The sequence below is a fragment of the Sorghum bicolor genome, chromosome 1 (assembly GCF_000003195.3).
Source record: "Sorghum bicolor cultivar BTx623 chromosome 1, Sorghum_bicolor_NCBIv3, whole genome shotgun sequence".
NCBI classification, from domain to species: Eukaryota; Viridiplantae; Streptophyta; class Magnoliopsida; order Poales; family Poaceae; genus Sorghum; species Sorghum bicolor.
Genome location: NC_012870.2, coordinates 2,446,440 through 2,461,745, shown reverse-complemented (window position 1 = coordinate 2,461,745; position 15,306 = coordinate 2,446,440). Strand labels below are relative to the sequence as shown.

General features: G+C 45.0%; 2 protein-coding genes across 2 annotated transcripts; both read right to left on the bottom strand.

Moving 5' to 3' along the window:
* On the bottom strand, nucleotides 1,267–3,868 carry LOC8057037 (L-type lectin-domain containing receptor kinase IV.1). Its single transcript, XM_021459588.1, has one exon. It carries the CDS (start codon nucleotides 3,717–3,719, stop codon nucleotides 1,527–1,529), a length of 2,193 nt encoding a protein of 730 aa, XP_021315263.1. The 5' UTR covers nucleotides 3,720–3,868; the 3' UTR covers nucleotides 1,267–1,526.
* LOC8057036 (D-xylose-proton symporter-like 3, chloroplastic) lies at nucleotides 8,836–14,381 on the bottom strand. Its single transcript, XM_021451203.1, has 14 exons — nucleotides 13,971–14,381; nucleotides 13,747–13,838; nucleotides 13,068–13,146; nucleotides 12,919–12,978; nucleotides 12,759–12,825; nucleotides 12,553–12,677; nucleotides 11,681–11,782; nucleotides 11,225–11,602; nucleotides 11,090–11,137; nucleotides 10,885–10,947; nucleotides 10,676–10,756; nucleotides 10,003–10,101; nucleotides 9,773–9,910; nucleotides 8,836–9,383 (listed from the first exon to the last, which is right to left on the bottom strand). The coding sequence occupies exons 1-14, from the start codon at nucleotides 14,280–14,282 to the stop codon at nucleotides 9,249–9,251; spliced, it is 1,779 nt and encodes a 592-aa protein (XP_021306878.1). The 5' UTR covers nucleotides 14,283–14,381; the 3' UTR covers nucleotides 8,836–9,248.

Below are 15,306 nucleotides of genomic sequence, written 5' to 3'. Positions count from 1 at the left end.
GACTACGATTAATCCAATTTTAGCCTATTATCCCATGATGAACTAATTTTAGTCTTGTGATCCATATGCGTCCCTAAATAACGTTTTGTTGAGATGATGGGATAGGACGTAGTGTGGTGATACCACTTTCATTGGTGTTTGGTTTGAGGACAAAGGGAACTGAAGCAATCCTTAGAGACAAATATTCCTCTAGATTTGAGGATGCATATGTCTCCCAAAATGTGTTATGCACTTTATCCCACGGTGATGTTGTTCTCTCCAATCTCTTCACTTCTCCTCTTCCCTACGTGGGTAGGGGGAAGAGGGCATGGATGTCCGGCATGGAGGATACCGCTTGGGACAGGGCCACCGAGAATGATAGGAAGAGCCCCACCGAGCTCTAGCGTGGGGGCTACCGGGAGAGCCCCGCCATTGGTGGTCGAGCAAGCTCCCCTATGGCCCATGGTGGCGGTGAATCAAGCATGGAACGAATTGAGCAAACCGTGGTGGATGAGGACTGGTGGGGGAGAGAACAAAGTGAAAACCGAGTGACATGTGAACCTCACACCGACGGTTGCTAATGGAAATCAAATTCATATCCATGCCTCTTCATCCCTCCTACCAAGCACAACACAAAGATGACTCCATCGTCATCAAAAAAAAAAGTCAACCTAACGGTAAGAACTCTCCCGAGGCATTGGCGGAAAGGTGAGGCATTGGCGGAACGGTAGAAGATTCTCTTCCACAAGGTCGAGTAAACGCCGCGAACCTTGATTACTCAGGACGTGCCACTAATGGTGAGGACACGCCTGAGGCCATGTATCGCACAATAACCACTAGCGGACCACATAATTTACTGAAAACAGCACGAGGGGTGGCAAATGAGAAGGTGGGACCATCAAATTCTAAAACCTAGGATGGCACCGCCCCATCGGACCTTGTAACGATGATCTTAGTCTTTTGCCTGTTCTTGATACTCACATATTTCGATTCTTCTAAAATATGCAAGAAATAATTCAAGCTGATTTATATAGGCCCGATTTAGTTTCCAAAATTTTTGAAGATTCCCCGTTACAATAAATTTTTGAACGCATGTATGGAGCATTAAATATAAACGAAAACAAAAACTAATTGTATAGTTTGCCTGTAATTTGCGAGATAAATCTTTTGATCCATTTAGTATGTGATTCGACAATAATTGTTAAATACAAACAAAAATGCTACGGCCAAAGTCAAAAAAAATTTGGCAAACTAAACAAGGCCATAGTGCTCGCCTCAGGATATGTATATGACAACAAAGGTTCAAAAATCTCTCTTTGATTTATGCCTAAAACTGTCTGATGATCGATATCCTATGTTCACCTTCTAGTAGATAAGATTTACAACACCTAATAATCCCCTAACTACTCTCTTTTTAATTCCAACCTTGCATCCTACGCACGGCAGTACAAATTTGCAGTTTAGTGACAAGAGAATTATTAATTTAGTGACAATAAGTTATTTACTTTCAATTTATTAGTGATGAGAACTGATGGTGATGGCAGAGCTCAGCCGGAGATTAGCTGGTGGTGCTCGGCGCTAGAAGGCGAACAAGGTGGCGGCGGCGTGGCGGCGGTGATCTCGAACGTCGCCGGGAACACGTTGACGAACTCATCGAACGACTCGTAGCATCCAAAGATCCTGACGCCGGCGCCGCCTAGATCCTCCGGTGGCGTCTCCGGCACCGGCGCAGCGCCTTCCAGTATCTGCACCACCTCCCTCATGTTTGGGCGGCAGCGGGGGTCAGGGTGCGAGCACAGCAACCCGAGCTTGAGCACCAGCTCGAGATCGTCCTCGTCGCACTTGCCGATCCTAGGGTCCCTGGCGTCTTTGATCCTCCCGGCCTTCCAGCGATCGAGGACGCTGTCGACGAGCCCCGCCGGGTCGCCATTGTTGCCGAGTGACTCCATGGGCCTCCGACCGCAGGCCACCTCGAGCAGGAAGGCGCCGAAGGCGAACACGTCCGAGCTGGGCGTGGCCTTGCCCGTCTTGATCATCTCCGGTGCGAGGTACCCGAGCGTCCCGATGACGTGCGTCGTCCGCGAGTCGCTGCCGTGGTCGTAGAGCCGTGCGAGGCCGAAGTCGCTGAGCTTGCCGTTCATGTCGCCGTCAAGGAGCACGTTGGCGGACTTGATGTCGCGGTGCACCACCACCTGCTCCCACCCCTCGTGCAGGTACAGCAGCCCGGCGGCGACGTCCCGGACGATCTTGGCACGCTGCTCCCAGCTCAGAGCCGGCTCGTTGCCGCCGGCGCCGAACAGGCGCTTGTCGAGGCTGCCGTTGACCATGTAGTCGTAGACGAGCAGCAGCTCGCCCCGCCGCCGGCAGTAGCCGAGGAGCTGGACCAGGTTGCGGTGGCGCAGCCGGCTCAAGCTGGCGATCTCCGAGACGAACTCGCGCAGGCCCTGCCGCGAGTCTTGGGACACCTTCTTGACGGCGACCTCGACACCGCCAGGCTGCGGCGGGAGCATGCCGCGGTACACGACGCCGAAGCCGCCGCCGCCGATGACGTCGCGGAAACCCCTGGTGGCGGCGTGCAGGTCCCTGTAGCTGATCCGGTGAGGGCCGTACTCGACCTCCCAGTCCTCCTGCTCCTCGGCGAACCGCCGGCGGCGCCAGACGACGCATAGAGTGACGGCCGCTGACGCCACGAGGAGCACCACGACGGCGAGGAGGATGAGTGATAGGAGCAGCGGCAGCTCCGTCGCCTTCTTGTGCCCAGACGGCGGCGGCGGGAGCCGCGGCAGCTTGGACAGGTCGAGGTCCGGCGCGCGGCCACCGCCGAGAAGGAAGCTCCAGCCAAGAACGTAGTGCGAGCTCGAGGCGGCGCCGTTCGCGGCCGAGAAGCCGACGTACGTTTGGTCCGCCACCGCCGACGAGAGGTTGACTTTGCAAGACACGAGCGGGACGGGCGGCCTGGGCACGCCAACCGCCGCCGCCGACACGGTCACCTCGAGGCGCGTAGTCGCGCCGTCGTACTCGATCCACACCTGCAGGAGCTTCCCGCTGGCCAGGGCGACGTCGACGGACCCGGCGGACTTGGACGCTACGGACCTAAGGCTGTGGACGTCGACCCCGACGTGGTTGTTGTTGATGTCGTCGAACTCCACGTCCATCGCCGTGTCGAGCTCGACGGCGACGACCTCGCTCGTGGTCCCGTTGCCGACGTTGTCCGACGTGTTGAACAGGCCGAGATACTTCCCCGCGACGGCTTGAGCCGGGCCGGCCGCGGACGGCGCGAGCGCGAAGGCGAGCCCGTGGCCGTGCGCGTCCGGGTACCGCGGCAGGATGGCGGCGACGAAGGTGGTGGAGAAGGAGATCGGCGCGCCCGTGGCGGGGTCCTTGAAGCGCAGCGGCGCCGGGTAGAAGGCGTGGCCGAACACCCAGTTGGTCGCGTTGGTGAGCTGCAGGAGGCCGCCGCCGGTGGCCACGGCGGCCGCGCCGCTGGTCGTCACGTTCTCGCGCGCGAAGCCGGTGAACGTGAACTGGACGGGTGCGGCAGGCGCTGAGCCGCCGCCTCGAGCCAGAGCGAGAAGCAGCACGGGCACCAGCACGCGCACGGCAGTAACAGCCGCCGCCGCCGCCATGGTGGAGCTGGAACAGGCGGGGATGGTGATCTCGCAGCACAGCAGCCGGCGAAACTCAGGCTGTACTCGGCTTATAGTTATGGCTTCCGGAGCAGCTGCAATAATATAAGTCATGGATCGGGGTCTACACCGGTGAGCTAGCTAGCGCCTGGGTTTCTCGTGCGACCGTGTAGGGAGGGCAGGGGTGGTCCGCGCCGCGTGCGGGGAGAGGGACGTGGAGGGGGAAGGAGACGGCGACGGGAACGGCATCAGATCGGAGGGGAGCGCTGGTTGGCTGCTCTCTCTTGGAAAAAAAAGCGCGACTGGACCGGGCCGGGAGATGTAGGAACGACAGGTCTCGACGCGGTAAAGTTAAATAATGTGCCCTTGATAATTCCGTTTGATTTTATTCACTAATAAACGTCTGGAACCGCGACCGGCCGGCCGTAGACGGGCGGTGGTGTGGTCGCCGGCGTACTTCAGGACCGTACTGGCCTTGACGAACAAGATGTAGCTAGGCCGGCCGGCGTTCGTTCGGCAGGCAGCCGAGCGAGCGGTCTCGCTAGTCGTAGACTCGTAGACCATATGCATCCCGCTCTCACTTGAGACTCGTTGATATGCTTCCTGCTCCTGTTCATGCTACCATGGAGTGTCTTCCTGCAGATAGGCATGGGGTTATTGTTTCATGTGCTTGACCCTGGGTCCTGCTGATCTATTATATTGTTTCATCTTTTGTTTAAAAAAAATAAGGGAGATTCTAGTCTGGAAATTAATCAATCAGCGATGCTTTACTGTAGTAGTGTAGTTGGATTTTGAATTGAATGGTTGGCGCTTGTTGGTTGAAAGTAGGAAGCATGCAGCAAATACTACTGGAGACTGGGTCTTTGTGTAGTACCCCAGACATTCGGCAAAGGCCCAAGCTTTGCTGAGTGTCTGGTATGGCAGAGCATCTTTTTGTCAAGTGTTTTTCTTTACCGAGTGTGGCACTCGGCAGAGCCTCTGGCACTAGACAAAGACCTAGTTTCCAATAGTGAAAGCTACATCACGCCAAAACAGGACTAGAAAATTAGTCGCCTAGATAAGAATCGTAAAAAAATAATTCAACCGCTCTTCTATTCATAGCTTAGGCCTTGTTTAGTTTCGAAAATTTTATGGATTTCGATATTGTAGTATTTTCATTTTTATTTGACAAATATTATCCAATCATAAACTAATTAGCCTCAAAAGATTGATCTCATGATTTACAGGCAAACTGTGCAATTAGTTTTTGTTTTTGTCTATTTAATACTTCATGCATGTGCCGCAAGATTCGATGTGACAGAGAATCTTGAAATTTTTTTGGTTTTTGGGGTGAACTAAACAAGGCCTTAATTAGCAGTATTTTCCACCCAAGAATAAACTTGTGCTCTTCTACTCGAAATATCTTTTTTCTCAAGATTAAACAGGCCATATATCGAGTATCTTTATACTGCTTCCATTCTGAATTATATTTTAGAGTATATACAAAAAATGTGTCAAAAAATACAAAATAACCTAAAACGTGAAATAGAGGAAGTATCTTATTACTGTTACTTATTGGAGGCTACAACTTAATCAAAGCTCGTCACACTATAAAAAAATCCTACAAGTTCACACAAAAAAAACAGAAAAAAATTGGCTGTCGATCGAGCAGACACTAATCACCATACCATTGGTAATAATGGTACCACTTATTGTTTTGTTGTAAAAAAAAAATAAAGACGGCGACCATTATTACGATCGAGAGAAATATCACTAGGAGGAGTTCTATTCACGATTCCTCTACCAGGACAAACCATCTCATGACCAAGCAAATACTCGCGTACCATTATTACGATCGAGAAATATCACTAGGAGGAGTAGCAGTTGCATGTTCTCGTAGATACAAAAATAATGAGAACCCGGGTAAAGTTAATTTTGCCCTTAGTTAATTTGACTTTAAATTATAAGATGAATCTTTTGACCTTAGTTAATCTATTATTGGACAATATTTAGTATAAACAAACGAAAGTATTACGGTACCGAAATCCAAAAAAATTTCATATCTAAACAAGGCCTTGTTTCGTTGGAGTAGTCTGCATGCATGCACGTGTAGTGCGTGTGTGCTTGTGCCATCAGGCATCAGCTCGAGGAACTTTCCGTGGGTGCATGCACATGCACTTTATAGAGTTGTAGTTGTATGCTGCAATGCAAGTGCTTCACTTGGTAGGGCCTTGTTTACTTCCACCCAAAATCCAAAAACTTTTCAAGATTCTCTGTCACATCGAATTGTTTAGACGCATGTATGGAATATTAAATATAAACTAAATTTAAAACTAATTGTACAGCTTGGTCGAAATTTACGAGACGAATCTTTTGAATCTAGTTAGTCTATGATTGGACAATAATTACCACAAACAAACGAAAGTGCTACAGTGTCCCGAAAAAATTTCAGCAAAGAACTAAACAAGGCCCTAAGTGTAGGTACGTAGAGGCATAGTATCCTTCACTTATGTCGACAATTTTGATTCAATTTATAAAAATATTTGTAATATTTTTATTTTAAAAATTTAGTAAAAAATTAAATCTAAATATTCATTTAATGATATAAATTATGTATCATAAATATTATTAAACGACGTATATTTAGGGACGGAGAGTGGGCACTGGGCACACATGTACAACTGCGCCTGCGTGCAAACGGCCGGTCAGCCCTTGCCCCCAGTACCCAAGTCGGCCGTCGGCTAGTGATGGACGACCCATCGTCCACGGACCACGGACGTACTGACGCTGACGCAGTGTGACGCCTGCCGCTGCCCTCTTTGCATGCATGCTTGCGACATGTTTCAGATCGTCAGGTCCAAGCAGTTCACACAATACTGTACTGTACTGTACTATACGGTATACAGGCAGTCGGCGAGCGGGCCTGCACAGAAACACGTATGTACTGTACGCGAGACCCCTAGCATGACTAGCGGCCATTCACAGCTAGCACAGGAGGTCTCTGCCACGACCAATCGATCCCGCGTCGGTCAGGTCTCACGCGGTGGTCAGCGGTCTCGACATGCATGTTCGTTGGTTGCCTTGCTGAGTTGTCGGTGGAGTAAAAAAAATCACTCTCGCTATTAGCTACAGCTGAATCGCAACTGAGCCCTTGTTTAGTTCACCTAAAAAACCAAAAAGTTTTTAAAATTTTCTGTCACATCGAATCTTTCGGCACATGTATGAAGCATTAAATATAGACGAAAATAAAAACTAATTGCACAGTTTAACTGTAAATCGTGAGACGAATCTTTCGATCCTAGTTAGTCCATTATTGGACAATATTTTTCACAAACGTAGCGAAATCTAAAATCTTTTCGCATCTAAACAAAACCTTAATGAGCAAAGAGGAATGGCACGCAGCTGAATGAAAGATTGGAAGAATCTCTCTCTCACTCTCACGTACGAATCCATGTTCCCGGGCAGGTACATCACAACGTCGTCTTCCATCTAGCAGGTACTGTACATCACATCGTCGTCTTCCACCAGTAGTAGCTAGTACGTGCATATGGATGTGGGGGCGTATTAGCTTGTTTCTATTTTTCGTCGTATTGCTTTTACTAATCCTGAGTTCTGTGCCAATCTGTCCGGCACAATAATTAGCGTTGGAATATTGGGTTCTTACGTGTTTTATAAGCAAGAATCTAACCGCGGAAAACAACAAAACTAAGGTGTTGTTTACTTCACCTCAAAAACCAAAAACTTTTCAAGATTTCTCGTCACATCGAATCTTGCGGCATATGCATGAAGCTTTAAATATAGATAAAAATAAAAACTAATTACGCAGTTTGTCTGTAAATCGCGAGACGAATCTTTTAAGTCATATTTGTCAAATAAAAACAAAAATGCTACCGTGTCAAAATATAAAAAGTTCTTTGGATCTAAACAAGGCCTAAAATAAACGAGAACTACTGTGATGTGCAAGAACAATCGCTATTGATCGGTACATGGCACATGAAAGCTCAGCCCCGTAATTTGAACACTTTTCATATGTTCTCACGTATATCCACGATGTGTCAGTACTCCTATTTGTCAAACTATGGCCTTATTTGTTAGTTGAAAAGTTACTGAGTACTGTAGCACTTTTATTCGTATTTTATAATTATTATTCAATTATGAACTAACTAGTCTTAAAAATTCATCTCGTAAATTACGGACAAACTGTGCAATTAGTATTCTTTATCTATATTTAATACCTTATGCATGTGTCGCAAAATTCGATGTGATAGAATATCTTAAAAAGTTTTTAGATTTTAGGTTCAACTAAGGGCCTGTTTAGATCCTAAATCTTTACATCCAAAACTTTTGGCTGTAAACTTTACATTCAAATAGGTGTTTAGATGCTTCCCAAATTTTTTGGTCTGCAACACCAACACACAAGACACGGGTCTCTAAGCAAGTTTACACAGTTTTGGGCTCTAAGGTCCCAAATTCCAAATCTTTACAGCTAAGTTTTACAAGCCCCTATTTAGATCCATTCTTCCAAAAAGTGCTCATTTTTCCAAAAGTTTTAACTGTTTGGCTGCATAACAGGACCTAAGGCCTATATATCTACGGAAATTGTACTAACATATTTGCTTATACGATGACAGTAGCTAACGTGTACGTCCTAGTACGTATCGCTAAATTTTATTTATCTGCATTTGCATTTATCGTAGTCTTGGATTGTTTCCGTCCATATGTACTGTACTTGGACGAATCAGAAGAGTACTATATAGTATACAATATATTATTCAGTGCACGATCCCGTTCCCCACCAGGACGCAATATGGGCCAGATGCGTCAGGACAAGCCATCTCGTCACTACCCAAATAAACTACACCAAATAAGCCATCTCGCCAGAAGAATATTTTTAACTGCTGTCTCATGGACGACCTTAACCAATGCTGAATAATAAGCAACCATAATATGTGATTGTCAGACTTCCATTGCCTGCCACGTTGCTGCCTGATGGGCTCCTTGATTGTGATATGTGTGTCCTGTGATGCTGACGCTAAACAAAGTCTAGGTGCAGATGCATCCATCTGTCAAGTGGTAATAGCAATGTTGGTTGTTTTCCATTGCGGCACTGACATAGTACTTGTCGAACATGAGGCATTTCCCCAGCAGGAATACTGCAGTCTCCCTGTTGAAAAAAAAATGAATGGGCGAACTCATGCCTTCCTCTTTTTTTTGGATTATTAAAAAAGATTAAAGAAATACATAACAGGAATAAGGGAAAGTCACTCACAAAACATGGCAATCTTATGCGAGCACAGTTTTACACCAGCACACAGGCGTAAACATGCAAGTTCTGCAGAACACGGCAGCTGAGCAGCTTTTACTAGTGACATGCAGATTACAGCATAGATGGACACAAGACCATTGAGATTACTTACAGTTACAGGCAGCAACTGCGGACGAGGTCTTACAGTGGGACGTGATTATGACTCAACTACAGATATACTAAGAATGTTCAGAAATATTAACTACACTAGGAGAAAGAGGTCGAAGCTTTACACCGAGAGACGTCATGCATATGTACTCAAGTTCTGAAACTTGGACAGACTAGCGAGCGACCATTTTGAAAATGGCATTGATATTTCAGGTCTCCAACTGGGGCTGTAGAGCCATGATCACACGATTTTACTTCAGGATCTTAGACTCGATCTCCTCCAGGCTCAGTCCTTTGGTCTCCGGAACAACGAGGATCACAAACACCAGGGAGAGCACTGCTATGACGCCAAACAGGAAAAATATATTGGCTGGCCCAAGGAACTCCTGTGGCACACAGAGAAGTATCCATTGTAAAAACCACAACAGTGTAGTTTGTTCCCATATTTGTGCAAAATAAAAAGAAAGGTTTAAATAAAAAGAAAGGTTTAAATAAAAAGAAAGGTTTCATATCATTACTTTGAATAGATAGTCACAATAAACTATTCTAGAGTTTCGACCTAACAAGAGGCTGAACTTTGATCATACAAGAGGTACAAGAGTTTTCTCTATGACGAAGGATAAAAATGACTATTTAGTGGAGAAGCATTCATGGGGCACAACTACTGGATGTTGGCACGTTTATTTTTTATGTAATTTACTATTTTGGGGTCTCCGCTTGAAGGAACTAGACATCATGAAATTGAACATGAGGTAGCAACTATGAGAAGCAATACCTTCAAGGGTGAAAATGCAAATGTCACCAAAGCGTTCGAGCCGAAATTTGTTAGTACTGCAAGGCTGATCCCACGTCCTCTTGTTCGGAGTGGAAAGATTTCAGACACCATTAGCCAACTAATTGGACCAAATGAGACCTGAAATACAAAGGCACACAATAAGCTTGTGGATTCCTAAGAAACAAATTGTTCTGATTGTCAGGCCCCTTGAACAGAACTGAAGGCCTGACCTGGTAAGCACCGACATAAAGAAGTAATGCGCCAACAGCAACGAAGGGGAAGCCGTCCAGAATCTTGTAATAAGCTGCCAGTAGGAAGAGTGACAAAGCCTGCATTTACAGGTTAATTTAGTCAGAACCTAGAATACAAGCCTGATGGAACATGCATAAAGTTACTAAGTTAACCAAGTATCCCATTCGAATATAGATCAATACCGTACCTAAAATACTAGTATTGTTTAGTGTTCATGTTAAGCGGGATTGCAGATTAAATCTATATCTCTTATAAAGATAAACCCTACTAGCTATTTCTCTTGTCATGCAAAGTGTCCACATCAGCATCCACTACAACATCCCATTAGCACATAGCACATTTGATTATCTCGTCATGCAAAGTGTCCACACCAGCATCACCAACACATCCAACTAACACATGTCATTATGTCTTCATTCAAGCTATTCACACAAGCAAACCACATCATTTATTCACATGTATTGCTGCATTACCAACACCATACATATACATCTCCCGATTCTTAGTGATTAACACTCTAACCTATTTGTATTCCTTCTTCATACCTGCGAAAACGCACGGAGAATCCTCCTAGTTTGAGTATGTGTATGTGCCACTGTCCACGTAAAATGTAGAGCTTATCAAAAGTAGAAGGAAGGAATAAATACTCACAATTCCACCAACACCTCCTATCAACAATGGGCGCCTTCCAACATCGTCAACTTTAAATACCGCAACACCTGTCATTAGCAACTGCGAACAATAGATTTGTTACACACACTCAAAATTAAAAGGAAACATAACATCCTTAGATTTCTGCATACACATTTTGATACAGAAATAGCTATTATATTAGTACTGATGTAGATCCTTTAAATTACCTTGAACAACCCAATCAAAATTGCTACTTTGGCAGCATCTGATGCAGCTGAGTACCCAGCAGTCTACACATGGCATCCTTTAGTGAGTGATGGAGATGTTGAATTGTGTGAATTCAAGAAATGCAAAGGGCAGATAACAGTATCCTACTTCTCCTTTCTATACAAAAACTATACCACCAACAGATTCAGAGCAAAATATTGGTACCTGAAGTATTGAAGCTGCATAATATAGAACACTTGGTTGACCTGTTATCTGCCAAATAAGAGTTTAGCTCGATAACACCAAACCAGCATGTCCATACTACCACTCAAAAAGAACCAGCAAAGGAGAACAAAATACCTGCTGAAACAGAACCAGACCTCCGCCAATAGTGAAGGCCTTCAAGCTAGCTCCCTCAAATACCTCCCAAACGTTTCCTTCAGCTTCCTGTCCTGCATAGGCAGCCTTAATAGAGACAATTGTATCTTCAACATCATCTGTCAAAACCTTTTCACTTGCTGATCGGCCCCTCAATGTTCTAAGGGCTTGAATTGCCTTCTTTTTATTATCCTCCATAGAAGCCTTTCCTTGAACTGCCCTGAGAAGTAGCCATCTTGGTGAAGATGGTAAAGTCCACATACCAATAGCCATAATAACTGCAAGTGGAGCACTAAAACCAAACATGTACCGCCATCCTCCTACATTGTCAATTTCAAGACTTCCTACAAAGTATCCTAACTGCACAACATTATTTAATAGTCAGCAAGCATGAAATGGGTATATGAAATTAGAACGCACGGAAGATTTGGTAGTTACCAGTATTCCTAACACAATAAACAGCTCCTTCAAAGATATCAATGTTCCACGTATTTGTGAAGGAGAAGTCTCCGCAATATAAAGAGGGGCACCATGCATTGCCTGGCACAGAGCACCATAATGGTTCAGTGGCATAACACCAACTCTCCCAAACCCCTAGCTGAATATGCACTGCTCCTTTGCAATTGTATTCCTCTTCAATTGTTACTAGGATTCTATTCCTCTTCAATTGTTACTAGGATTCTATTCCTCTCCGATTGTTACTAGGATAAATCCTTTTCCTACCATTGCAATTTGCATAATCCCTTATTTGCTACTATCAGTGACACAGGTGAGGCCCATCTTTCATCAAGAGTCAAGACATATCAATCCCTTTGGAGCATTGGACAATTTGGATGCTAGTGATGTTAAAAGTTGGTGGAAACATGGCACTGTAAATAAAAAAAACAGTGCCCAACTACCTCACGAATTAAAGCAGAAAGTTATATTAAATACCTTAGCAAACAATATATTTCAAACCAACAGCAATATGTTTGTTTAACCCATCATCAAAATATCAGAAAAATCAAGTGCAAGTACGTTTTATATCTACTATATCAGAACATGGCCATAAAGCTACATCAGCCAACTAGTTTTGACGTTACACACTTCAGCAAATGACTACATATCAGAGAACTGCAATCGGACATCACAGCTTTATAAGTTTATATCAGTGAATGTCGTGTTCCTCAGATTGAGTGAATGTATAGTTATTTGTCCCCAGAAGATTATTTCCTACATGCAATAATAAATTAGGTTCGTTTAATAGCAATTACCTGGGGCCATTCTAGAAAAAGAAAATAAAAAACATGTGTGTACCTGCAGATACTCACCAAACCAATACCAATCCCATACAAGACACGACCTATGATTAGCACTACAAAATTAGGGGCAAATCCAGTGACTAAAGCACCGACAATATATAATGCAGCTGCGGTGACCAATTCTATTCTCCTTCCTGCATGAAGATGGTAGTTGTTCACATCCTTATCAAAAAAATGATAAGGACAATTAAAAAAGGTGTAGCTTTTTAATTCACCTAGAAAATCTGCAATGCGGTATGCAAGAAGAGAGCCACCAAGAGCACCATAAAGTGAACTGCTGGCCTGAATAAAAAAGGAAGGAAACTCATTTTCATCCTGATAACTGATATGTGAAAGGAGAAGTGAAAGCATAGGTAAATTAGAAATTTGGATTACCACAAGCCCTAGTTGCAAAGATGACAAGCTGAACCAATCGGTGCCACTTAGATCAGGAGACTGAAGAGGAATACACCAGTGGCAGTGAGACTTTATGCCGACTAGAAAAAACTCACAAAAAAAAAAAAACAACCAAATCATGGACTAACTTGCACAGAGATGGTTGCTCCAGAGGTTGCGCCAATGTCATAGCCGAAAAGGAGACCGCCCAACGCAGGGAAGAAGAACCTAGGTTCCAAACAGTGATCATCAGTACTGAGAGGTTGCAAGCTCGATAGGATTCCCAATTACCGCCTTTTTGTTTGTTTATTTTCGAATGTCTACACCAAGCAGAATTGATATGACAAGTATCGCTGAAGCCAAGCTCCAAATTAACAAATTCCTTCAGACTTTAGAAAAATATTAGACAGATCCTAAATTATATCATCATGCATTTTATGACTGCTTGAAATGGAAGGATCACAGTTTGAAAATGCTAGCATATTTGCTGAGATGCAGTGTACAGCAGGACAATTCCACTATGACTTATGAAGTCAAGTCCTCATCAATAGTTCAATACCCTGAACAAGTTAACATTCAACAAGCAATTCACAGTGCATCGGTTGCCTAATTCCAGAACATTGTACATACAATTTCACAGTGCATTGATTGCCTAATTCCACAGCATTGCACATACAATTTCACAGTGCATCGATTCCACAACATAGTACATCAAATCAGACAGTGTGGAGGGTTGAATCGGACTAGAAACGCATCCTAATTCAACACCCAGCGCGCGTGCGTTCCAGACGATCCCCCCAAACGCTACAATCCGAGAAAATATCTTACGGGAGGATGACGGGTGCCCACGAGAAGGCGGCGTCCCCCTCCGCCGCGGCGCCACGCCCGGCGCCGCCCCCGCCCTGCACGTGGGTCCGCACCTGCACATCCTCCATTCCGTCAGACCTTTCACCACCAGCGAGAGCCGCCGCCTCCCTCCCCAGAATAGCAGGGGCGGGCAAGGGCTATGTTTAGCCGCGGCAGGAGGGGTCAGGGTCGGTCGGGCAGCGTACGCGGAGCCTGGGGTGCCCCCCGGCGGCGGTGGCGGCGGGGAAGAGGAGGGGCTCGGCGGCCCCCGACACGCGGAGGGCGTCCATCGCCGGCGCGCGGCGTCCGAGGACCGGGAGGCGGCGGGCGTGCGGGGGTTGGCGGGTGCTGGCGCTGGTCGGCCCGGTGGGGGCGGGGGCGCGAATGGTGGCGGTGGATGCGGCGACTGAAGAGGGGAACAGGCCGAGGGTCGCCATTGCTGGGTCAGCTTCGTCAGCGTGGTTTTGCACGTGTACCACTAAGAAAAATAGTAAACGCGACGTCATATAACTTATCATCACTCGTTTACAAATTTAAATTGGTCAAACAGTAAAGTAATCCTATACAATATTGAAATTTGAAATTCAGGCCTTGTTTCGTTCTAAAAAATTTTGCAAAATGTAAATAGTATCAATTCCATTTATATTTGACAAATATTGTCCCATCATAGACTAACTAAGCTCAAAAGATTCGTCTCGTCAATTCAAATCAAACTATGTAATTAGTTTTTATTTTCATCTATATTTAATACTTCATGTATACGTCTAAAGATTTGATGTGATGAGGAATCTGAAAAATTTTGTAAAATTTTTTGGCAACTAAACAAGTCCTCAGTCCGACCAAGAACTTTAGGTCTTGTTTAGTTCGCAAAAATTTTCAAGATTTTCCGTGGACAATGTTTCTCAAATAAAAACGAAAGTACTACAGTAGCCAAAAACAATAAAAACAAAAGTGCTACCGTAGCCCAAAAATCAAAATTTTACGAACTAAACAAGGCAGAGAACCAAACCTTTCCTTCACTACAGTGTATAATATTATTTATATTTAGATATCTTTTTTTATTTATCATATCATAAATATATTATATATTTATATTATGGCTTCACTTTTCGGAACTGTAGCACTTTCGTTTGTTTGTGACAAATATTATCCAATCATAGACTATCTAGGATTAAAAAAATCGTCTCGTGATTTCCAGCTAAACTGTGTAATTAGTTTTTGTTTTCGTCTATATTTAATGTTTCATGTATATGCCACAAGATTGACAGAAAATCTTGAAAACTTTTTGGTTTTCAAAATAAACTAAACAAGGCCTATCTTAAAGTAATTCGTTCACTTTCTACAGGCAGAGTACAAGATTTTTGTTTTTTAGATTTGACGGGGGCCGCGCGAACGCGTACCCCCTCTACCACAAATTATGACGTCCACTCTCCCTCTTGGGGAGATGGTAAGCCAGCGCGCCCTCTAATGTGCAATGAGGGCCACTGACCTAGGCCACGGGCCTTCATGACCACCCGTCGACCCCGTCCAGGTAAGTATGGT